The sequence below is a fragment of the Ursus arctos genome, unplaced genomic scaffold (genome assembly GCF_023065955.2).
Source record: "Ursus arctos isolate Adak ecotype North America unplaced genomic scaffold, UrsArc2.0 scaffold_24, whole genome shotgun sequence".
Lineage (NCBI taxonomy): Eukaryota > Metazoa > Chordata > Mammalia > Carnivora > Ursidae > Ursus > Ursus arctos.
In genome coordinates, this window is record NW_026622919.1 from 14,891,331 (window position 1) to 14,913,202 (window position 21,872).

Genomic DNA, 21,872 nt, shown 5'->3' on the forward strand with positions numbered 1-21,872 from the left:
CCTATGCCGTGGGTGCCGTGTGGGTGCTGGAGATACAACAGTGTACCATATATCAGGCCGTGTCCACTGACCCAGGCATCTAAGTCCTTTATATATCTTTTTTTTTTTTTAGTGCTTTATATATCTCGATTCATTTACATTTCCTGGCAATCCTGTGAGTTACTACTATCTGATTCCCATTTTACAGATGAGGAAACCATGGCACAAAAACTTTAGTAAGTTGACTCAGGTCACTCAAGTGGTGGAGCCCAAATGCAAAGGCAGGTAAATGCCCCTACTGTGAGTCACTGCACTGTCCCCGCCTGCTCTCCCCTCCAGAAGGCTCACTGTCTCCATCTACTTTCACGGGATATGTTGAGTGCCATCCTCTTTAGAGTCGGGAAGTTCTTATTTTTAATCCCAAATCTTAAACCCATGTCTCCCGGTTTTGCTCCTGGTGAGGTGACCTCTACTGCAGTCCCTGCATGAACTGGGACAGACATGACACCTTCCTCTTCCCAGCTCTGTGTGGCTCCTCTCGCCCCACCTGCTCACAGCAGCGCCCAGCCCCCCCCCCCCCGCCCCCATCCCACTGCTACTGTCCCCACCTATGGACCCTCATCATCTCTTGTGGGCCCCTCCTCCGCTCTCCCACCTCCGTCTCTCCCCCTGAGGGCCATTCTCATGGGCAGCCTGGGAATGGATGCTTGTCCTAAAGCACAAACCTGAAAACAGCATCTGTTGGCAAAAGGCTTCTCTCATCATCTGACGGATGAAATCCGCACTCCTCAGCGTGAAGTCCAAAGTCCTCCCTCATGTGGCCCCTGCCTTCTCCACATCCCCAGTTCTGGCCCTTCCTCCACAGGTCCTTGTATCAGTGTTCCGGGAGGCCCATCACTGGCGACTCTGGCCTTGATAAAGTGTTCGAGAGTCAGCAAGAAAGGGAGCAAAATAACAGTCAGATATAAAAAGTCAATCAGCATATATCAGCCAAGTGGCCAGTTGTCCTTTCTTGGTCACAATATCTTTTATACCAAATATCCTTTCTATTTTTTTTTTGGAGTTAAAATATTACTTTTTTCATAAAATGGTGGTGTGAGAAAATGACATATTTTTTTAAATGTCTTTTCTTGGCAAACTAAAAAGTATTTGTGACTCCGGTCAGACTCCATCTTTTTCCTGATGACTCAGTGGTCTATGGAAACTGTCCCAACTCTCTGGCCCCAGGGTCTTTCCTGCCTCTCCTGCTCCTTCTGAATGGAACTCCCTCCTCCTCCTGTTGCCTGGGCCTCAGCCGTCGTTCCTCCAGGCCTGGCCTGCCCTTTCTTTCCCAAAGCGAGGCCTCGACATTCAGCACAGCATGCGGGCATTGGCACATTTGTCTCCCCACGGGGCTCCGGTGATGGAAACAGGGCATGCTCATATTCACACTTCCAGAGCCTGGTGTACCTGCTGCAGCCCAGGTGCACGGCAGCTTTGCTGAGATCCTGACTAGAATGAGTCGCTTCCAACCTCCCTTGCAGCAGGCATGGCTGTGGTGGTGGTGAGGGGCCGGGGGGTGCCCAGGCCTCGCTGGCGGCGGCGGGCAGGCTTTCCTGCTCCGAGGGCCCGGGAGAGGGCTCCGGAGCAACCCCTCCCCAGCCCCAGTGGGGCCCCAAGGGGAGCTCAGGGGCTTGGGGGTTCAGGTGTCTAACTGTCCCCAAAGCATGATGGGGGACGGGGCCGTGCGAGCCTTCCTGCGGGTGTGTGTAGCTCGCGTGTTGTTCCCAGAGAGGGGCCGGGAAACTGCCCACACTCTGGAGTGTGCTGGAGATTATCATCTGCCTCCTGGCAGCCCAGGGAAGCTCAGGTCAGAAAGGAAGTCAGGGAGGGAGGGAAGGAAGGGAGCCCAGAGAGAGAAGCTGACAGGAGTGAAAGAGGTGGCAGCAGAGACAGAAACCTGGGGGATCCACAGAGAAGTGGGGAGGGGCAGCTGCCATCGGAGTGGTGTGGCGGTGGGAGCCTGGAGCTGAGGGTCTGGCCAGCCTCCCTCTAGGCTGGAGGAGAGGCACCTGCCCGTTGGCTCTAACAGTCTCCATTGTGGTACCCAGGGCACAGAAGGCAAATTCATCTCGGGGTCCACCCCTCACCTGTTGATGTCCAGGGCCCTGGCAAAGTCCTCTGAATCCCTAGGACCCCTGAGGGGCCACCAGCCCTGCTGTCAGCCCCAGCAGCAGCACCCTGACCCTGCCTGGCCTCCTCACCCTTTCCCTGAGGCCCTTCAATAACCTCCCTGAAGGCATCAAAGGTGGGTCAGAGGAGGGACTCTTAGGCAAGAAAATGATATTTTACGTTAACTTGTAGTCATTTGTTTTAGGGAGTACCTCTTGAGAGGGCATTTTAAACAGCTGTCAGATAGGAAGTCCCACGTTGAGGGAAAGGTAGCAGTGGACTTCTGTGGCTAGACGGAGGCCACCTCATGTCACCCCCTTGAGAGTGAGGCGGTTGACCAACGTGCATAGGAGGAGGAAAGAATGTGAGCCGAGACCCTTCTATCTTAGCAGACCTCTTCTGATGTCAGCTGGCAAGAAGGCTGCTGGGGCTTCTGGGGAGGAGCCTCGCCGTGGAGGAACCTGCACGGGGCCAGGCTCTGCAGTGGCCTGGTCATCTGGGGGACGGCTGGTGACCTGAGCACTGGGGATGCCATGGGGGCGGTAAACAGAGCATGGGGCTGCCACAGGGCTCAGCAGCTGGGCTTGCTAACATGGGGTCTCCACATTCGCTGTGTACAGCTGCCCAGGCAAGCAGGTGCAGCTGCGTCTTGACTTCATGGTGAAGCCAAGCCAGGACTGAACCCATGGCCAAAACAAGCCCTGGGGGTGCTTGAATTTATCAAATGAGGAGAAGCCCTTGGAAGGGGAGAAACACTCAAGATACTTGAGAGTGCTCAAAGTCCCATCAATGTTAGGACGTGACATTGCCCTTCAAGCTGTAAAGGGCTATCACTTCACAGGGGATAATGGGATGTGGGGATGGATGACTTATTAAAGCCTCTAAGTCGTATCTTTGCCTTCCAAAGATACAGTCTTAGGTTCTGGGATCTAAGAGCCAGCCCTTGGGCAACATTCTTGGGCTCTGGAGCTTTAGGGTGAGACTTTGAAGCAAGCCTACCCAGAGACCTGAGCTACCGGCTGCTGCCAAAGCAGGAGGGCCCAGTTCCGGCCCTGCTCCAGAACAGGCCGCTCGGATCCCAGCTAGCAGGAGGCATGACTGGCTCACAGCGGGTGATGATGCAAGAAAGGATCAATTCGAACTGGGGGACCAGCTGAGAGGGGTGTAATTCTCCCTGGTTGGTAATGCCCACTTGGTAGTGTCTCCCGCTGACCGGCTGGGAGGGATCAAAGGAGCGTGGCTTCTTGGGTAAGGGAGGTTCTGAGCTAAGGTCAAGGTGCCTTCAAATCTAATCTGCTCTCAAAAAGGACCAGCTGGCCTGATAGGAGCCCTCAGGGTAGGAGGCGCTGGCCAAGGTCAAAAGAGTGTAAAGGATGGAGGTGGGAGGGGTGGAGCCAGGTTAAGTAAAACCTCTGACTCAGGACAGGTATGCCGCTAACTTGTTATGACCTTGGAAGAGTCACCAGCCTTAGTGTATTCATCAGTGTCTTATATGAGCGCCCCCTTTTTTTCTGCTCTTCTGGGTTCAGCTGAGGTCTGACTTGAGAGGGATGCCACAAAGCCACCCCTGGGGAATGCTGCCTAAGCCTCTGCCCATCTCCCATGGCCATGGCTTGGTCATCCCTCACTCTTGGCTCAGCATGGCCATCACACCCTTGCTGCACTCCTGTCACGAGGTTGGCCAAGAAACAGGGGGTATGGAGCTAGAGTTGGTACAGCTTTCAGAGTCAAGATGAGAACTCAGAGCTGTCACCAGCTTTGAACAAAGTGCAAGAGTCCTAGCCCTGCAGTTTACAGCTGGTTTGTGGAGTTGATTAGGTGGCTGTCATTATCAGCAGGATCTCCCCTCCCTCCCCATGCCCCTGCTGACAACACCCAAGGCTCTGGCCACCCTTCGCCCCAGGCCTCTACCCTCGCTCTCCACGGTGAATGCCCCTAGCACTCACATAGCAGGCCTTCAATGTTTGTTGATTGACCGACCGACTGATCTACCCAAGGAGAAAAGCAGGAAGGTGGGGATGGAGAACACCACTGGGATACAAACCTCTTCCAGTTTTCTTCCTGGAAGGGAGAGCTGGCCCAGGGGAGTGAGGTCCTGGAGCTGGGCTCCGATGCCTCCTGCTCAGGCCATGCTGGACAAGCCTTACCGACTGTGACCCCACATCCAGATTCTGCACTATGTGGAGGACGTGCTCAGTAATCAGATACAGCTATGGGCCTGTGGACACTTCTTAGACGCCCTGAGAACTACTGCTGAGTACTTCTACTGCAACGCACCTCACATCTTCAGCCTCTGCCCTCCTGGAGCTCCTGTTTGCATTCTTGTCTCACCTTCTGTATACAGTGTCTCCTCTGTTGGGGGAAGGGGTGTGTTAGAGGGCAGGTCAGGATGGGGTTGGCCACACACAGTCCTGCCTCAGGGCCTTTGCCCTTCTTCCCCCTTCCCTCTGCTGGACTTACCTTCCTCTAGATCTTCACAGGGCCTGCATCCCTCTCTCCTCAGAGAGCCTTCCTCCTGTGACACTCCAGCCCTTCTCCAGCTTTACTTTCTTTGTAACACTTGCTGTTACTCACAACTAGGTTTCTGTGGTGGGTGCACACATACACGTCTGTGTGTTTGTTAGTTTACTTTTTAATTCTCTGTTGCCCCCACTTCATATAAGTTACATAAAAGCAGGACCTTCTGTTAATTACTACCTCCCCAGGGCCCAGACTGTGCCTGACACAAACGGTGCCCCATAAACCTTTGCTGAAAGAAAGAAAAGCAGGGGGTGAGGAAGGAAGGAGGGAGGAAGGGAGGGAGAGAGGAAAGAAGGGAGGGAGGAAGGGAGGAAGAGAGGAAGGGAGGGAGGGAGGGAGAGAGGAAGGAAGGGAGGGAGGGAGGGAGAGAGGAAGGAAGGGAGGGAGGGAGGGAGGGCCGGAGGAGGGAAAACAGACTTCCTACTGATCCCTCCCTCACCCAGGGGGCTGCACAGAAACACTCTGGGAGGCTGGAAAGCCCACCGCTTTCATGGCCTCCCACCTCAGGTACCCAGGGCCATCGTACCCCCTCTTGCTCCGGGCTGGTCCGCACTGGTTACCCAGCCCACGTCCGGTCCCCTCAGAGCCCGGCAGAGGGACGAGTCGGCCTGACCATGCTGATTCTCACCGCTTCTCCAGCCGTCCGCAGTGTGAAACTGGTTTGTGAGCAGGTCACTCGGGTTTGCCTGAGTCTGGTCTTCCCGGACGGGGCCGGCTTTGGGGTCAGCCTGGGACCGGCAGCCCGACATCCCTCAGCCCATGCCCTGGAATTCCGCGGGTCTGGGTGACCGACTGCCTTCATCCGTGGCAGCGCCCCGCCTCCCCGCCACGTCCTCCCCGTGGCTGCCGCCGCGCTGGCCGCTCTGGCCGCTCCTGCTGGGGCTGCGGCCCGGGCGCTGAAGATCGCTGATTCGCCCTGAGGGGTTCTAGCTCCAGCCTCAGCTCATCAAAGTGGCCATTACTTTCAGAATCCGACTCGTTTTCTTTTCGGGGAAGTTGGAACAAGTTCCTCCGGGAGCTGACGTTCCACCCCAAGCGGCAGGTGGCTCAGGCCTCTGCAGACGGTCGGGGTCTTTCAGTGACCCGCCAGCGGCGCCGGCTTCGGTTTGGGCAAGTCGCTTCTGCCGGTGGCCTGGGAGCCCTCAGAGTGTACCGGTTAGGCCGTGTCCCCTTTCCTGTATGGCGCTCTAGCCACTCTAGCCGTTTCTTTGGCCAGGACACTCCTGCCCGCTCCGTAGGGTCCCTCTGCCAGGTGAGTCCCTGCTTGTCCTGTAGCTCTCTAAGTCTACGTCACAGGCTCCAGAAGCCTTCCCTGACCCTCACATCTGGGTTGCCCTTCTATGAGCTGAGGCCTGAGAAAACAGGGCTGTACCTGTCGTGTTCACTCATATTTTCCCAGGGTCGCCCAGCACCTGGCACGCAGAAGGGACTTGATAAACCACTGTCGTAAAGCGTGAATGAATGCTATATGTGTGTGGGGGGGGTCTTACAGAGCCTTTGGCCTGGGGAACCCCGTCTCCTCTGCCTTTTGCCTTCTCTGTAGCCCCAGGTTAAGGCCTCTGCCTGCATCCCGCGCTGAATAGGAATGTGCTTTGGATGCACCTTGACCTGACTCTGAACAGGAGTTAACTGGCTGTTTCAGCCCGTTGGAGGTGGGGAAGCTTCGCCGGGAGGAGCCAGCATGGTCAGGAGGCTTCTCTCCTGTCCTTTCCACCCAGGAGCAAGGTAGGCTTGCTAGGTAAATACAGGGTATCCAGCTACATTTGAATTTCAAATAAATAACAAACACATTTTTAGTATATTACACAAAATAAGTGCAGCATGCTGATGCCAAAAGAATACTAAACTCGAATTTAACTGGGAATCCATCTTTCTCAATCTAGGAACCCAGGTACGGGCAGCCCTGATCAGCCTGGTTCCCCAGGGGGGTCTGAGGTCCTATTCACGAGGTACATTCTGCTCACTCTCTTGGTTCTTCCTGTTCCTTAAATAAATGCTCTTGGCCAAAGATGAGGGTGAGAGCCAGGTGTGGTTTCCCAGAGCTGTCATGAGCACACTTAACGCAAAGTCTCTCCCTACATCTCAACCTCGACCCCAGCCACGGGACGGTCAGGGAAGGCCTGTCTCAGGAGTTGAGATCTGAAGGAAAGAGCCAAGTGATGATCTGGGCATTCCAACGGACAGGCAGGAGTGAACCTGGTGAGTCTAGTGTGGCTTTGTGAGTGCGGGAAGGGAAGGGCTTGCACAGAAAATGCCCTGGACCACATCCTCTGTCCTCAAGAAGGGTCTTGGTGCTGCTCCACTAGCCTGCTCTTACCTACCTCTGCCCCCAGCTGTAGGGTGGAAGGTTCTCTAGCTTCTGTGGCAGGAGTCTCAGCAGCAGGGAGTAGGCAGAGAGTGGGAGAGTCTGACATCCTGGGTTGGGGATTCTGGTGCTTGACGGCAGTTTCGTAGGACCACCTGCTTTTGAAAATGGTTGAGTGGAGCCCTGAGCACTTAGAGCTAAGTCCCCGTGTGGCTGGTCCCCAGGGAGGCACCTCACCACCATCAGAGCACCAGCTCCATCCCCTCCCCACTATAAGCTGGCAGGGTATTCTCTCCCTTCTAAGAGGAAAACGCTGCTGCCCAGGGCCATACGACCATGGGGGTAGGGGGAAGGAGGACCCAAGGGGCCCCAACCTGCCTCAGTAGGCATCTCTCTCCCAGCTTTGGAAGGGGCTGAAAGCCCTACACTGGGAAGCTCAGCACTCAAATCACAGAGTTCCCAGCAGGCTCTGCTCCTCTGTGCCACCCTGCCCACTCCAGTCCTCCTCCTCTAAGCCCAGATATACAGGACAAACAATGGGAAATGGCTCAGTTCCACATTTAACACACAGAGCATTTGTTGCCTGCTCTTTGCCTGTTGGCACGCTAAGGAAGCTGTTTCTTAATTTAAAATGTCCATTAATCCCTCCAACTGGAAAGCTACTCCAACAAATTTATGTTGTGGCAGGTTTAAGCTTGGTCACTTTGAGGGGTGGGCCCTGGTGTGTTTGCCCCCTTGGAAGGTGTGCCCAGGGCAGTGGGCACCCTTGGGTGTCTTGCCATGGGCTTGAGAGTATGTTCTCTCAGTAAGGGGAAATTAGATCCCCAAGGCCCCCCTTGGCCAGGGTCCTTCAGGAGCCTTTGGCCACTGCCCATGGGAAGCCCACAGTGTGGGAGGGAGGGGGAGGGGGAGCGACACCCTGGGGGAGGGGTGTCTCTTTTACAACTCCAGGGGAGGAAACCCCATTTCCCTCCTACCCTCAGGCTCTTGGTGATCCTTGCCAGGCATCTGACAGGAAAGAACCTTTTGTTCTGAGCTTGTAAGAAGTCTGAGCTGGACTTGTTATCTACTCACAGCATTTCCTGGATAGGGGGCTGCGGTAGGGGCTGGCCCCCAGCCTTGGCCTTGGCATCCTCTCAGCTGTTGGGACAGGGGAGGCTGCCACTGGCAAGGTCTAGGCCTTCATGAGCGGCTGGTGAGAACTGGTATTTATCCTTAGGCTGGTTTGCCTGGGGGGGGGGCAGTGAGTCTCAGACAAAGCCCCCTGTGAAAGGGGGGGCAAAAAAAAAAAAAGTCACCTAGTGTGTGTGTTGGGGGGGCGTGGTACTGGGGAAGGGGTGAGTCTAGCCTTCCCGTCCTTGGGGCCAGGAGGGAGGGGGTGTGTCCCTCAGGGCTGCAGAAGCCGCAGCCTGGGCCCAGGCCCGGACCGTGTCTGACACCTAGTGGCCACCTGAGCCCGGGGCGGGGCGAGGGGAAGGGGGAAGAAGGTGGGAGGGAAGCGGGGGAGGGCGTGGAGGAAATCAGGAAGCGCGGGGCCCAGGCTCTGGCCCAGGCCCAGGCCCAGGCCCGGCGGCTGTCTCTGGGCCGGCAGCCCCTTCCCACGGCGTCCGGGTTCCGTCCCCCGTCCCCGTCCTGGGTCCCGGTCCCGTTCCCGGTCCCCAGTCCCCGCCCCGCTGCCCATCCCCCCAGCAGCGCCCGCGGCCTCCGCGTCAGGCCTGGGCAGGAGGCCCCCACACCCACGGGGTCGCAGACCCCCTTGCGTCCCTGAACGCGCCCCGGGTCGCGAGGCCCGGATTTCGAAGGTTACCCGAGCTCGGGTCCAGAAGGCCGGGGTCGCGGTGGCCGTGGCTGTCGCCCCTCAGGGCCCCGCGCCGCAGCCCCTGTCGCGCGGCGTCAAGGTTTGGGCCCGGGATCCGGCGGGGGCACTTCCGGCGCCCCGTGCCCCCCGCGTGCCCCTCGCCGCGCCGCCCGCCTAGCGCCGCACCCGCGGCCGCCGCCCTGTCGTCATGGCGACGCCGTAGCTCGGCGCGGGGCGCGGCCGGCGGAACCGGCCGATGCGCGGTGCGGCGCTGCGCGGCGGGGACGAGCTCCGGGCCCGGCGCCCGTCCAGGTAGGCGGCCCGGGCGGGTGGGTGCGAGCCGAGCCCCCGCGCGGAGCCGGGGAGGCGGCCCAGGTGTGCCCGCAGCGGCACGGGCCCGCCCCCTTCCCCCCAGCCGCCCCCACCCCTGCCCCTCGCCTCACCTGCTCCCGAGCCCCGCGGCGCAGGCCCGGAGGTGAGAGCGCAGGCCGCGCGCCGGGCCGCGGCTGTCGGCCTCGGGCCGGGTCAGCGTCGGCGCCAGTGTGCGGAAGTTAGACCGGCGCGCCAGGTGGCCTCACGTTTATCTAGGGGCTCCCGCCTGATGATTTTGCCGTATTCCAGAAACAAGATAGGGTAGATGTGGATCCACCAACATTTGCTACGACTGTTCTTTTGAAACCTGAACCCGACACTGACCGAACTGCTTTGCTGGTGGCGGGCCTCCCTCAGCCTCGCCTCTCGCCTCTCTCCTCTTGGTGAAAAATACCTAGCTGGGAGAGCCTTTCCTTGTTCTGGAACCCCCGCAGCTTCTTGGTATGAGGGCAGGAGTTCCTCGTTTGGGAAACCCTGGCTCGTTGGCTTGGCCCTAGTGGGCCCTGAGCTGTGGGCACAGGGGGTGCAGAACTGAGCAGAGGGAGGGGTCCGCTCCTGCCTTTGACGCCTGGGTAATGGCAGGGCCGCCTCCCCTCTCCGCCTGTTCTTTCCCCCAGGGCACCTCAGAGAGAGGGATTCCCTGTGGACCCTACCCCAGCCTTCCTCCTTGAGGTTGCCCCTCTCCTCTCATACACCTTACTTGGCAGTCTTGGAGGAGTTTCTAAGTCTCATTAAATGAAGCTCCATCTCAGGACGTCTGGATTCTTCTGTTCCTTTGTTTTCATAGCAAATGAAGAAATGCCAAAGTTTTGCCACCTTCTCATAAATACCTTGATTTCTCTTGTGACGTTGAATTTGAGGTAGAAAATACAGAAAGACAACTTGTAAGTGCCAAGGTGAGACCCACATAGAGAAAGCGTGCTGCAAACCACTCTCCCCACCCCCATTCAGGAGGAGCTTGGCTTTGCTGCTACAGAGTGTGTGGCAGCACCAGAAGGCATTGGGGGAGGAGTCCGCCCCAGATCCAGGGGTTTTTGCTTGGTGGGGGACTGAGAGTGGAGAGAAGAAGAGTGTGGATTTATGAGAGGAGATAGTGCTGTCTGCTGCCGTCTGGCTCTCTGTGGCCCCAGACCTCTTATGTCACCAACTTCTGATGTGTGACTCTTCCCAAGGTGCTATTAGGACCAGATTTAGTTCTTACTAGATTGTTACCTGAATGCCTGCCGTGTGGCAGGCACTTTGCTAGGCTCCGGCCATATTTTTGCTAGGCCAGTGAGTAATAAGGTGGGACTCAATATCCCATCTCTTGTGGATGAGGAAGCAGGCTCAGAGAGGGCTCTTGGCTTGACCATGAGCACAGAGCAATAAACAGTGCGGCTGGCTTTAAATCACATCTGCTTGACCAGAGCTGCATTCATGGGTCCCAGGCACTTTTGCCTTGCTGGGACCTTTCTTCCATTAAAAATAATAACAGTCAAAAACCCCCATATTTTACAACTGTGTTGGTATAAAGACAAATATAATCCAGGCTGGATTAAAAATTAAAACATTCTCTTCAACACTGAATTTGTTTTTCCTCCTAATTTTAGCAGAAATCATAACAGTTTTCGTGGGTCCCTACAAGTATTGGGAGCCCTGGTGCCAAGCCCGCTGTAGCTAATGGAGAACCAGGCTCAGTGTCTGACTTCAAGCTTTGCTTTCTTCCCGCGGGCTACTTGGGGCCCTGCCTGACAGCTCAACCTTCATTTTGCCTTCTCTTCCATAATATTCTAGGACATTCTAGGGCAATTGAGTTGTCCCCTCCTCCCGGCACTCACCCATTAAGAAAAGCTCTAAACTCCGTCCCCAAATAATCTTCTCTAACCCAATTTTAAAACCGGCTGTGGACAAGGAGGGCTGTGGCCAGGCCAGGCTGCCTGCTTCCAGGCTCTTGGACGGGGGCAGTGTCTGGTCCCCATAATGAGATTAGGCCTTGGTGGCCTTTTAATGAAACCCTGGACATGGGGAGAGGGAGTGATTCTCAGCACGTTCAAGCCCTGCGGGTAGCTCCTGTCCCTGTTTGATTGCATTAAGTGGAGTCTGACTGCAAGTGTGTGTGGGAGGGGCAGGAGTGGGGGTGGTGTGTGACTGTCTCAGCCCAAAGTTCCAGAAGCTGCCAGAACTGTCACCCCCATCCTGTGCTCTGACAGGAAGGAGGGTGGCTATGTAAGGGGCTTTAAGAGCCTCCTCTGCTTCTAAGACTCTGGTCTGCTGGGCGGAGGAGACCTTTGGGGTGGAGAATGGCTGCTTCCAGGCCCTTGGTGCTGCTGCCCACGCTTCCGCTCTGGGAACAAAGGAGGCCCAAGGACCACCAGCGTTCTGGGGGGCCATCCCGTTTGGGGAGGCAGAGAGAGTGTTGTCACTGTCTGGATTGGGACCCGAAGGAGCGTGATTCAAGGGCATCTGCTTACTAGGGAGTGACTGACTCTCGACTGATTTCCAGGTTTGCACATGCGAAATGTGTTTGTGGGTGGGTCAGGTTCCAATGAGAGGCAGTGGAATGTGTTCTCTCTCCAGCATTGGAAGCAGGCCCTCCTTGCCCAAAGATAGGCTGTCCATGATGTCAAACCGACTAAGCCGTTGTTGAAGGAATCTGGCAGTTCATGTTCTGTAAAGCACAGAACCACTCTCTACTTTGTCTTTTTTGTGAGTCTGGATTTTTCACCCTTGGAGCTTATTGACTGTGAGGTCACCTGGAGGCAAGGCACAGGCCTGCCTGAGGCAGGATGGTCTTGCTTGGTGTGAGTTTTCCAGCATCCCTCATAGTTGGACTTAAATCACCTTCAAATTGGAAGGAGGAGTGGAGGAGACAGCTCGGGCCTTCGTAGTTCCAAAGGTCTTTCTTTATCTATGGCTTCCTCCTGGAAGCCCTGTCCATCACCAGGGTGCTAGCTCCCCACACAGATGGGGCAGGGGAGCTGCCTTTGGAGCAGTTGACGTGAAAATCTCATGGATCAGCTGGTTTGCCCTCCTGCCACCCCTTCTCAACTACCTGTTCCCATCCTGCCTCCTTTTGTCCCAGGAGAGCCCACAGGGGACACCAGTGCTTGATGCAGCGATGGGCTTGAACTGCCTTAAGAGCCTGGGTTCCTGAGAGGTGAGGGACACGGGAGGACTGGCGTGGGACGGGGAGAGACTTCTTGGTGCTCTGGTTGAAAGTGACTTCTTTGGCAAGTGCGCATCCAGATCCTTGATGGCCCTCAGCTCCACCCTCCGAGCTGGGCAAAGCCACACCTCCACCAGACAGCCAGCTGCGGGGGTGCCACCTCACAGTATTAAAGCGGGTGGAAACTGTCTTCCGTGTGGATAGTGGCAGGTGCCCTTGGAGGCCTGAGTTGAACTTGCGGCTTGAATTCTTACTACCCTTTACTAAAAAAATCTGCATCTGCTCTGCAACTTGTCTGCAAGCTTCTGGAAGGCAGGGATCACGTCTTATCTGTATAGCTCCAGCATCTAGCAGTATTGCCAGCACATAGCAGGTGCTCAGTGAACAAATGCGTTGAGCAGCTATTTGCAGCTGGTAATTTTGGGCATGTCATATATCCTCTTTGAGCCTCAATTTCCTCACTCATTAAATTGGGACGGTACTCCTATTAGCGGTATCGTGGAGGTTAAATGAGTGAATGCTGAGTAAGAGGAGGGGCTTGCAGTCAGACGTGAGGCCCCCTGCCCTCCCAACACACACACAGGCAGGCCTCTCCACTCCCCCACTGTGGGGTGCAAACAGCATTAGGGTTCGACTTCCTGGGGAATTCAGGATGTGAATTTACAGTGTGGAACGTTCAAGCCCCCTGTTTAGTCGTTTCGCTGCTCCAAAGTGTGTTTCCTTTGCACCACCAGCCACTTTTCCAGTTCTCGGAGGACGCTGAGTGGGCGTCCTGCAAGTTAACCCAGTCCTCACACTGTTTACCTGGAGATAGCGTCAGAGCCCACAGGTTAAGGGCTCAGTCCCACAAGACCCCCCTGCAAGATGCAGGTCGCGAATCCAGGTTGACATCTGTGCTTCTGACCCACCTGCTGTAGATGAGAAGTGCCCGTGGCCGTCTCCTCAGGTTTAATTTATTTGCTAGAGCAGCTCACAGAACTCAGTGAAACATTTTATTAGATTTATTATAAAAGGAGATGACTCAGGAATTGCCAGATCGAAGAGGAACATTAGGGCGAGGTCCTGAAGGGTCCTCAATGCAGGAGCTTCTGTCCCCAGGGAACTAGGGTGGCTGTCCTCCCGGAAGCTTCTTTTGGATTTTACTGGAGGCTTCTTTACTTGGACAGGGTTGATGAGATCATTGGCCAGGGGCGATGGAACTCAGATCTCCAGCCCCTCTCCCCTCCCTAGAGGTTGAGAGGTGGAATGGAGGGCTCCAGCCGTCAATCACGTGGTTGGTTCCCCTGGCAACCAGCCCCCGCCCACAGGTTATCTAAGGGCTTATTAACAAAAGACAGCTTTCTGGCTTTCTTGGGAAATTCCAAGGGTTTTAGGAGCTCCATCCTATCTACTCCTTGTAAGTCACAACCTCACAGCTCTGCAGAGAACCTCGCTCTGATTTCTGCCTGTCTCAGTAGGAGACTGGCTGGCCTGGCCACGGCGTAGCTCCGAGATCCAGGAGCGACAATTCCTTTGCTGCTCTGAGCCCACTGCTGTCGTAGGTCATTCTGCTTGCCCGGAGGAAGCTGTGGCAGGTCTACCAGCAGCAGAGCATGGTCCTTCTGTTCTTTCTCATTCAGAGCTAATCAGGTTCTGACTGCGCCCCGGGCTCTTGGGGGATGAATCTAATAAAGGGGAGGAGGACTGAGAACAAGTGACCCGAGGACAGCATCTGTTTGGTAGATCTTTCCTGTTAGAGTCGGTGCAAGGGAGCAGATCCCTGAGGAGACCCAAGGAAGAGCAGGACGCCTCCCCTGCCTTGTGCGAGCTACAGGGCAGGTGAGCAGAGGGGCACAGGCGAGCTTCACGGGAGGCAGACCGCCAACAGGGTAAGTAGGCTCCAGGCCACCCTTGGCGGTGCGGAGGAGGGGATGGAGATGAACGAAACGCCCCGTTTCAGGTTGTGGGCAGACGGATGGAGGGAAGGGTGAGTGGTGGAGGTGGAGGGGGTGCGAGTGGCCGAGAGCAGGGAGCGAGGCCTGGGGAGCGTGAGGCCGAGGGTGCTGTGAGGGGAAGCGAGAGTCTCCTCTGAGTGGGTTTGGTGAGAAAACCCGGGGCTACAGATGGAAACTGAGTTAGGATCACGTCACATCAGCCACCTGCGAGGTCAGGAGAGGACTTGGTCATGACAGGGACATGTGCTGGGTTTGCAGTGTATGTAGGATGTCGGTGGAGGTGTATGACGGGTGGTTAGAAATGGGGTTTGTATTTGGGGGAGAGCACCGAACTGGCCCTAGATTTAGGAGTTACCTGTGTAAAGGGGACAGATACGGACAGAGACAAGAGTTTCAGAAATAGGGGGTCGTTGTCTGCCAGACCTTCTGGAAACAGGTATTTGCTACCTGCCGTGGGAGTGTGTTTGGAAGATGATTTGGTAAAATGTCAGAAACCTAAAAGAGAACATAGGCTTGCTGCAGGGTTCTGTTTCTCTAGTCAGGAATTAATTAGACCCATGTGCAAAGATGGTCACATAGCATGGTTTATTTGGTGAAAAACTGGGAGCTAGCTAAATGTTGAACAGCAGGGGTTGGACTTGGTTAAAGTGGGAGCAGCTGTACGTGCAATGCTGTGATGTCACTGAAACGATGGCGTAGATGGATATTCGTGGACGTGAAAAGATATGCATGACCTACTGTGAAGTTAAGATGGGTTCGAAGCTCGTATGTTTCTGTGAAATAATGTAAATGTTTCTAGAAAAGGATGTAAGGACATGCATGAAAATGCTGATTACTTGTAATTTGTCCTTCTTTTGCTAATCTGTATTTTACTGTAGGGAGTGTGTATTAGTGACACTCTCCACCGCCCCCAACTTTTTTAATGGTGAAGTTGCCAATATATGTCCGATATGGCAGAGAGAACTGGGGGGTAAAAAGAGCCCCCCCCCCCCATTACTAGTAGGAGACCAGGCCGACCGGACAGGAGTTCTTACGCAGTACAGGGTAGAGAGAGAGCACGGGCTGGCTGTGAGCGGAGGACCCAGAAGCCTGTTAGGTACGTCTCTGCTCAGCTGTCATTCTCTGGGATGTTTCCAGTGCTGCTAGGAGAGGCCAGGACTGGGAAGGGGAGAGCACCTTTCTGGGCACAGGAGCCCCCCAGCACCAAGGCAAGGCAGTTGGAGTCCATCTTTGTTCATGCCCGGGCTGCCTCTCGCTCCTGGGTGTCTGGGCCAGGGCTGGGCACTAGGTCAGGAGAACCAACCGATTCAGGGTGGAGAGCTGGCGTGAAGGCCATCCTGATCCTGGGGGGGCTACCATGGAGGTAGACTGGGCAGAGGAGTCAGGAAATGCGCTCACCACACACACACACACACACACACACAGCCCCTGAGCAAGGCTTTCCCAAACCTCCTGGAACTGCCATTTTCTTATCTGTAGCATGGGTTCAGTAACTCCCTGCTTTAGGGCCTCACACAGGATCGTCAGGAGCTAAGTGATGTGTATGAAACATGCCATGAGCCCTGAACGGCAAGGTACTATTCCCTGTAGGTCTCATTTCTGGTGCCTTTAGTTTTGGAATCATTGCACGAGTGGAAGTGCAGATGGGCCTGCCCTAAACGTGGGGGGAAGAAGAGGCAGCAGGGGGAGCAGGCTGCTGGGCTGCTCCTGTTCCCCACGTTCTGTCAGGCGAAGCAGGGTCAGAACACGTCCCTTCTACAAGCAGGGGGGCCTGCTGTGGGGGCCACACCCAGGCCCACAGGGAGGGCAGGACCCCCTCCCCTTCATCTTGGACTGCAGGCTTGCACACTGGGTGCGGGGGAAGGAGGCTTTCTCCTCACTTGAGGTCCTCAGGACCCACCTGGGGGACAAACCCTGTTCTTTCAAGGGATTTCCTCACTTCTCTGTACCTTATCTGTGAAGCCCCCCTGAGAAAGCCCAGGGCCTCGTGGAACAGAATGTAAAGCCAGGCGCGGGGTCCCCCTGTTCCTACCAGAATTTGGAGGACCTTCATTTGCACCCTCATTGCAACTCTGAGCCAGGTGTCTGGCCTGTCTGGGGGAAGTGGGGCACCTCTGCCCACCGCAGTAGAGACACGGGGCGGCGGGCTTTAGCACAGGGGGCTGGGGGAGATGGGCAGAGAGGGAGGCGGGTTGGGGTTGGCCTCGGGAGACCAGGGGTGTGTGTGTCTGCGGGGTGCTGGGCTGCTCTGAGCTCTCTGTCTTTCCTCCAGCAGCTGCCTCAGCATGGAGAGTCGGGCCGGCCTGGCAGCCACCCCTGGAGCGCTGCCTTACTACGTGGCTTTCTCCCAGCTGCTGGGCCTGACTGTGGTGGCCATGACTGGTGCCTGGCTTGGTCTCTACAGGGGCGGCATCGCCTGGGAGGGCGCCCTGCAGTTTAACGTGCATCCCCTCTGCATGGTCATAGGCCTGATCTTCCTGCAGGGAGATGGTGAGTCCTGCTGTGCGCCTGGAGCCGCTCCCTAGAGGCGGTTTGCAGAAACACTCTCGTCCCCGAGGTCTCCTGCAGTTAGACACGTCTAAGATTCCAGAAAAGACCGGAAGGTAGCTGGCTTGGAGCCTAGGGACACCAGGCAATCAAATCCACGGGCCTGAGGTGTGGGGGTGGCAACTCCTTTCCTACTTGTCCTGGTCTTTTGACGAGAAGCATCCGACGGGGTGTGCTGCTTAGAGCAGGCAGCCTGGGGTGGGCTGTGAGCTGAGGCCAGCTTCTGTAGGGATGGTTTGATACTGGGAGAAAGAGGGTGAGTGAGTGAGTGAGTGAGTGTGTGTGTGTGTGTGTCAGGGGGGATGTTGCACTTGGCAGAGCTAAAGTTCCTGTCCGGGGTAGGAGTGAGGCCATGGTTGGCTCCCACCCTTCCTCTGTGGCCTTCTCTGCTAACAAGAAATCTGGATCTGGATCTGTTTGACCCATTCTTCCTAGAGGTGGTCCTGGTGACAGCCACTCCTCCAGCAGCAGCCACTCCTAAGAGGCATTCCCCTTGCCACCTGGCTCTGTCTGGCTCAGCCCAATGATGGGGGTGTTAGCTTGGGAACCAGAGGTTCCCCGTCTAGGGACGCTGCTTGCTAAAGGGGGTGAACATCTGCTCAGGCTTCCATACTGGAATAGTTGACGATCCTCATAGCTAAGAGGTGAACTCAAGCTTGGTGACACCTTGGTGTGACTGCACGATGAACCTACAACACAGCCCGGAATAGACAGGACACTTGACGAGAAAGTGGGGTGTGTGTTGGGGGCGTGCTAGGGCACATGTACCCGAGGCCCCGTGCCGGGCGCCACGGAGCCTTGTTTTCTCTCCCATTGGCTGTGGCTGGGGGACCTTGACAAGCCCTTCATTTAGATCACCTCCCCCAGCCAAGCTATGTCTCCTTGGTGCCAGTGGCAGGCTGGCCTCACGTTCCCTTTCTCACTTCCCATAAGCCCTGCTGGTTTACCGGGTCTTCAGGAATGAGGCCAAACGCACAACCAAAGTCCTGCACGGGCTGCTGCACGTCTTTGCGTTCATCATCGCCCTGGTGGGTGAGTCCCGGGCACAGCTTCCCCCTCCCCTGGCTCTGCTTCGGACTTGGGGGAGTAGCTGCTTGGAACATCTGGTCTCCATTCCAGTTCCCTTGCGGTCCCCTCCCCGTCCCGCCTCCCCCGTCCAGTCATCTCCAGCTGGGACACTGGGTGCTGGCAGCCGTCGGGCTGGGACCAGATCCCAGAAGTCCCAGCGAGTCGGGTTTCCCTTGGGTCACCTCCCTGGCTCCCGTCCCTGGCCGCCCTGTCCTCACGCGGCCCCTGTCTCCGGCCCAGGCCTGGTGGCGGTGTTCGACTACCACAGGAAGAAGGGCTACGCGGACCTGTACAGCCTGCACAGCTGGTGTGGCATCCTCGTGTGCATTCTCTTCTTCGTGCAGGTACGGCCGGCCACGGGGAAGTGGGGGGGGTACGGCTGCCCCGCAAGGGCCCATTTTCCACCGGCCGCGGGCCTGCAAGTGAAGGAGGTGCTGTAGCACCCCTGGAGGCTGCTTTCAGATTCCAAAATGGGTGCAAAAGCCAGGAGTTCGCAGGCGGGGTGCCTCAGAGCCAGGCTGGCTTCCCCCTGACGCGGCACATCTGTTTGGCCGCAGGCCCAGGCTCCCAGGCGCACAAGCACGCTGACCTGAGCCGGGCCTGAGCCGGGCCGGGGCCTTTCCCGCCGGGGCTTACCGCCGCCCCCGCTCTCAGGACGGCGGGAGCCCACCGGGGGTGGCCTCGGCTCGGTCAGACGGATGGCCAGCCCGGGCTCCGGCAGCACCTCGCCTCTCCTTGCAGTGGCTCGTGGGCTTCAGCTTCTTCCTGTTCCCCGGAGCTTCGTTTTCGCTGCGGGGCCGCTACCGCCCACAGCACGTCTTCTTCGGCGCCACCATCTTCCTCCTGTCGGTGGGCACAGCCCTGCTGGGCCTGAAGGAGGCGCTGCTGTTTAAACTCGGGTGAGTGTCCTGTGCCCCCAGGGCCGGCGGAGCTGGAGCCCGGCCCTCTGCCTCTGGGGCCTCTGCCTTCCCAGCCCGCTTTCGGTGGCATCGGTGAAGCGGCGGTTTTCCTCCCTGCGCGGGGACGGGTGGGGCCGGCGTCGGAACAGCAGGCCGTCTTTCTGGCCTGGGTGCGAATTTGGCCTGACGGTGACCCCTTGGGTGGCTTCTCCCTTCCACCCCAACCCTGCAGGGCCAAGTACAGCACGTTTGGGGCGGAGGGCGTCCTGGGCAACGTGCTGGGCTTGCTGCTGGTCGGCTTCGGCGGGACCGTGCTCTACATCTTGAGGCGCTCCGACTGGAAGCGACCACCCCAGGCGGAAGAACAAGCTCTCTCCATGGACTTCAAGACGCTGACGGAGGGCGACAGCCCCAGCTCCCAGTGACAGCCTGCCCTTGTCCCACAGGGAGGGCCTGGCTGTGGCTGGCCTCCGTGGTTCTGGGGGTTTGGATAGGCGTCTTTCCCACGCTCTGTCGAGGCTGTCTTGAGGCTCAGCTGCTCCTGGGGAGGGGGGGGCAGTGTGGGTAGGGAGTGTGGGGGCAGCGTTCCCCTCGGAGCGCTCATTTCTGGGGTGTAGGGCTTGGCTTCCTCCGCTTTCCCTCCTTGTTGCTGCTTTAGAGTCCTGTTAGTCATGCACAGACCCCTGCCCCTGTTGTCACCATCACCCCCTCCAATCAAGCAGCTTTGGGTAGGGTTTTGGGTGGTCGGTTCTGGTTACAAAAGCACAGATCCTTCAAGAAGACGTAGAGTGGCTCTCCTCTTGAGGCAGCGGATGCTGGGCTGAGTCCAGGGGCTGCAAAGAGCACAAAGCTGTGGGAGAAACTGGGGCTTAGTGACAGGCCTGGCAGGGCCAAGACTTGCTTTGTGCAACACTGAATTCAAACCAGGAGTCTCGCTAGTCTGAATAGCACGTGGTGAGAATGGGCCCCGGCTTTGGCAGCAGAGCAAGTGATATTATGTGTAAACTATGTTGGTGTTCAGAGCAAGGTTCCCCAGGAGAGGGGAGGGACTGGCCCCTGGGAAGCTGTGGACATGTGGCTTTGGCCCAGCTGCGCTCTCAGCCTTCCCTCTCCCCAGTCCTCAGCCCCAGGACGGCTCTGCCGGGAGAGGGACGGGGCACAGGACTGAGACAAACTGTACCTGGTGGCCGAGGGCCACAGAGAGCGGAGGACGAGATGGCCCCCTGTGAGGGCGCGCTGGGCGGTGGCGTGTCCGGCTGCTCGTGCTGGGGCCCGGCTCCCCGCGGGACCTGGGCTCGGCCGCCTCCGGGGCCCCCGCCCTCACCAGCTGGCGGGGGCGCTGCTCTTGCTCTGACCTGAGGCCTCGGGCTCAGATCTTTTTTTTTTTTTTAAGCAGAAAGCTGCTGCTGTTGCCCCGGTTCCCTGTCAGCGGGGAAAGCGGGCCGTGTGCTTCTGTTCAGGAGGAGAGCCTCATCCTCGTACCTGGGCCCAGCTCTGCAGGCAGTTGGGGCTGAGTTGGAATCAGATCGATCCTCCCATCTGCACAAGTGTGCAGTGCTGTCGCCTGAGTCACTCTCTGGCTTCAGTCTAGAAGTAACGTGATGAGAGCGTTGATCTGGTGCTGCTTGGACTTGGTGAATGCTCTCTTCTTGTTTTCCTCATGTTCTGGGCTTTGAGGAACATGACATGGTTTGAGACAGACGCTGTTTACTAAAATGAAGAAATGCAGGAGATTTCCAAACCCGACCACTGTTCTTCTGACGGTTGCCTTCTCTCACCTCAGTGCTGCCTTAGAGAAAGGGGCTGGCCTCTCGTGCTCCGATTCCTAACGCGCGACTTTGGCCTTCGGCCCCGCCTCCGGCGATGCCACTTCTCCGGGCAGGTGGCTGTGGTCCTGAGCCCTCCCCAGCAGGGCGTCCCTGTCCCCTCCAAGCCCCCCCGCCCCCCGCCAGCTCGCCGCAGCTTGCCTGGACGGGGTGCTCGCTGTGACACTGCGCTGCCAGGCGAGGGCTCCGTCCTTCTTTCACCGCCTGGCGCACGCTGTATGGCCAGATATTTACCGTGGAGAACCCCCCCCTTGGACAAACTACCAAAGTACATCTCCCTTGCCAGAATGCCACATAGAGAGACGGAGCCTTAGATTTGCGGTAAACATCTGTAAACTGGTCTGTTTGCCCAAGTGTCTGTTGGATGATTCCGGAGACCCCCTGAAAGCTGACCCACGGCCGTTTGTTTTACTTCGCCTGTGGCCAGTCTTCTGTGAAGTACAGTGTAGCGTGGGTGCAATAGGTGACCCAATAAATGTCTACAGCAGATCATCTCTGGCCTGTTAGCTTCCTTTACTGTGGCGACAGAAGGGGCCGGTGCTTCTAGCAGAGTCAGATGCATAAGGTTCATCCTACTGGGCTCGACAGAAATGGGACATCCCCCGGCCGGGCTCAGAAGGTAAAGTGATGAGCGCTATCTGTCCTGCCACAGGCTCAGAGGGGGCCCAGGGGCTGCTCAGTCTCTGGACCCCTGAGGAGGCTCTTCCTCGAGGTTAGAGAAACCCTTTCCTCCGCCCAGAGAGAGTGGCCTGGAGGGTGGAGCCGGATAAGGGCCTTGGCAAGTTCTCCCCAGTAGTCACTTTTTACCTTTTGAAACTATGTCTCTTTGTTCCTGAAGAGGAGGAGCAAAGCTTGACCCACGGAGATTCCCCTTGAGAGCAATTCCTGAGGCTCAGACAGGAGGGGCGTTTATGGTGAAGTCGGGTGGGCTCTCACACGGGCCGCTTTGTACGTTCCAGAAAAGCACCATCACTGAAAACACTATAGGGACCCTACAGCAAATCCTCTGATACGTAATCCTCGGGTAACATGACTCCTTCCTGACATTCCCTTCTCCATACTCTTGAGAGGCCTTTGCTTTCTCCATCTGTAGAGTCTTTCTCCTGAATTGAGGCTTTTTTGTGAAGCTTCATTTGCTTAAAAATGTGCAAAAGCACACGGCCTGATACGTGTCTGAGCTGATGGCTCAGTCAAGGTCACGGCTGGCTCTCACTGTGAGGGCAGAGGCTCCTGGGCCCCGTGAGTAGCCCATCTCCCCTCCGACCTCTGTGCTCGCCTCTGCATCAAGGGTCTCTGTGTTTGCAAACACTCAAATGATGCCAGACACA

The 21,872-nt window shown here is 57.1% G+C and overlaps 1 protein-coding gene and 1 long non-coding RNA gene across 4 annotated transcripts; one reads left to right on the plus strand and one right to left on the minus strand.

Annotated features, from left to right (window-relative positions):
• Positions 1 to 621: 621 nt before the first annotated feature.
• Positions 622 to 8,210, minus strand: LOC113265299 (uncharacterized). The gene is made up of 3 exons (XR_008961254.1): positions 5,279 to 8,210; positions 4,408 to 4,714; positions 622 to 890 (listed from the first exon to the last, which is right to left on the minus strand). It is a non-coding gene; the product is annotated as an uncharacterized LOC113265299 (long non-coding RNA).
• Positions 8,125 to 21,036, plus strand: LOC113265298 (transmembrane ascorbate-dependent reductase CYB561). Of its 3 annotated transcripts, none has more exons than XM_057318086.1 (6): positions 8,125 to 8,150; positions 16,480 to 16,694; positions 17,685 to 17,783; positions 18,060 to 18,163; positions 18,561 to 18,718; positions 18,951 to 21,036. In XM_057318086.1, exons 1-6 carry the CDS (start codon positions 8,140 to 8,142, stop codon positions 19,141 to 19,143), a joined length of 780 nt encoding a protein of 259 aa, XP_057174069.1. In that variant the 5' UTR covers positions 8,125 to 8,139; the 3' UTR covers positions 19,144 to 21,036. The 3 variants fall into 3 exon arrangements, with proteins under 3 accessions (XP_057174069.1, XP_026368317.2, XP_026368318.2); XM_026512532.4 differs by lacking the exon at positions 8,125 to 8,150 and adding an exon at positions 8,985 to 9,065 and having other exon boundaries at positions 16,477 to 16,694; XM_026512533.4 differs by lacking the exon at positions 8,125 to 8,150 and adding an exon at positions 8,993 to 9,065.
• Positions 21,037 to 21,872: the final 836 nt, after the last annotated feature.

Coding starts and splice junctions, on each gene's coding strand:
- LOC113265298 (XM_026512532.4), top strand. CDS start 9,010: ATGCGCGGTGCGGCGCTGCGCGGCGGGGACGAGCTCCGGGCCCGGCGC. Junction 9,066..16,476: donor CGGGCCCGGCGCCCGTCCAG/GTAGGCGGCCCG, acceptor TCTTTCCTCCAG/CAGCTGCCTCAGCATGGAGA. Junction 18,164..18,560: donor GCATTCTCTTCTTCGTGCAG/GTACGGCCGGCC, acceptor CTCTCCTTGCAG/TGGCTCGTGGGCTTCAGCTT.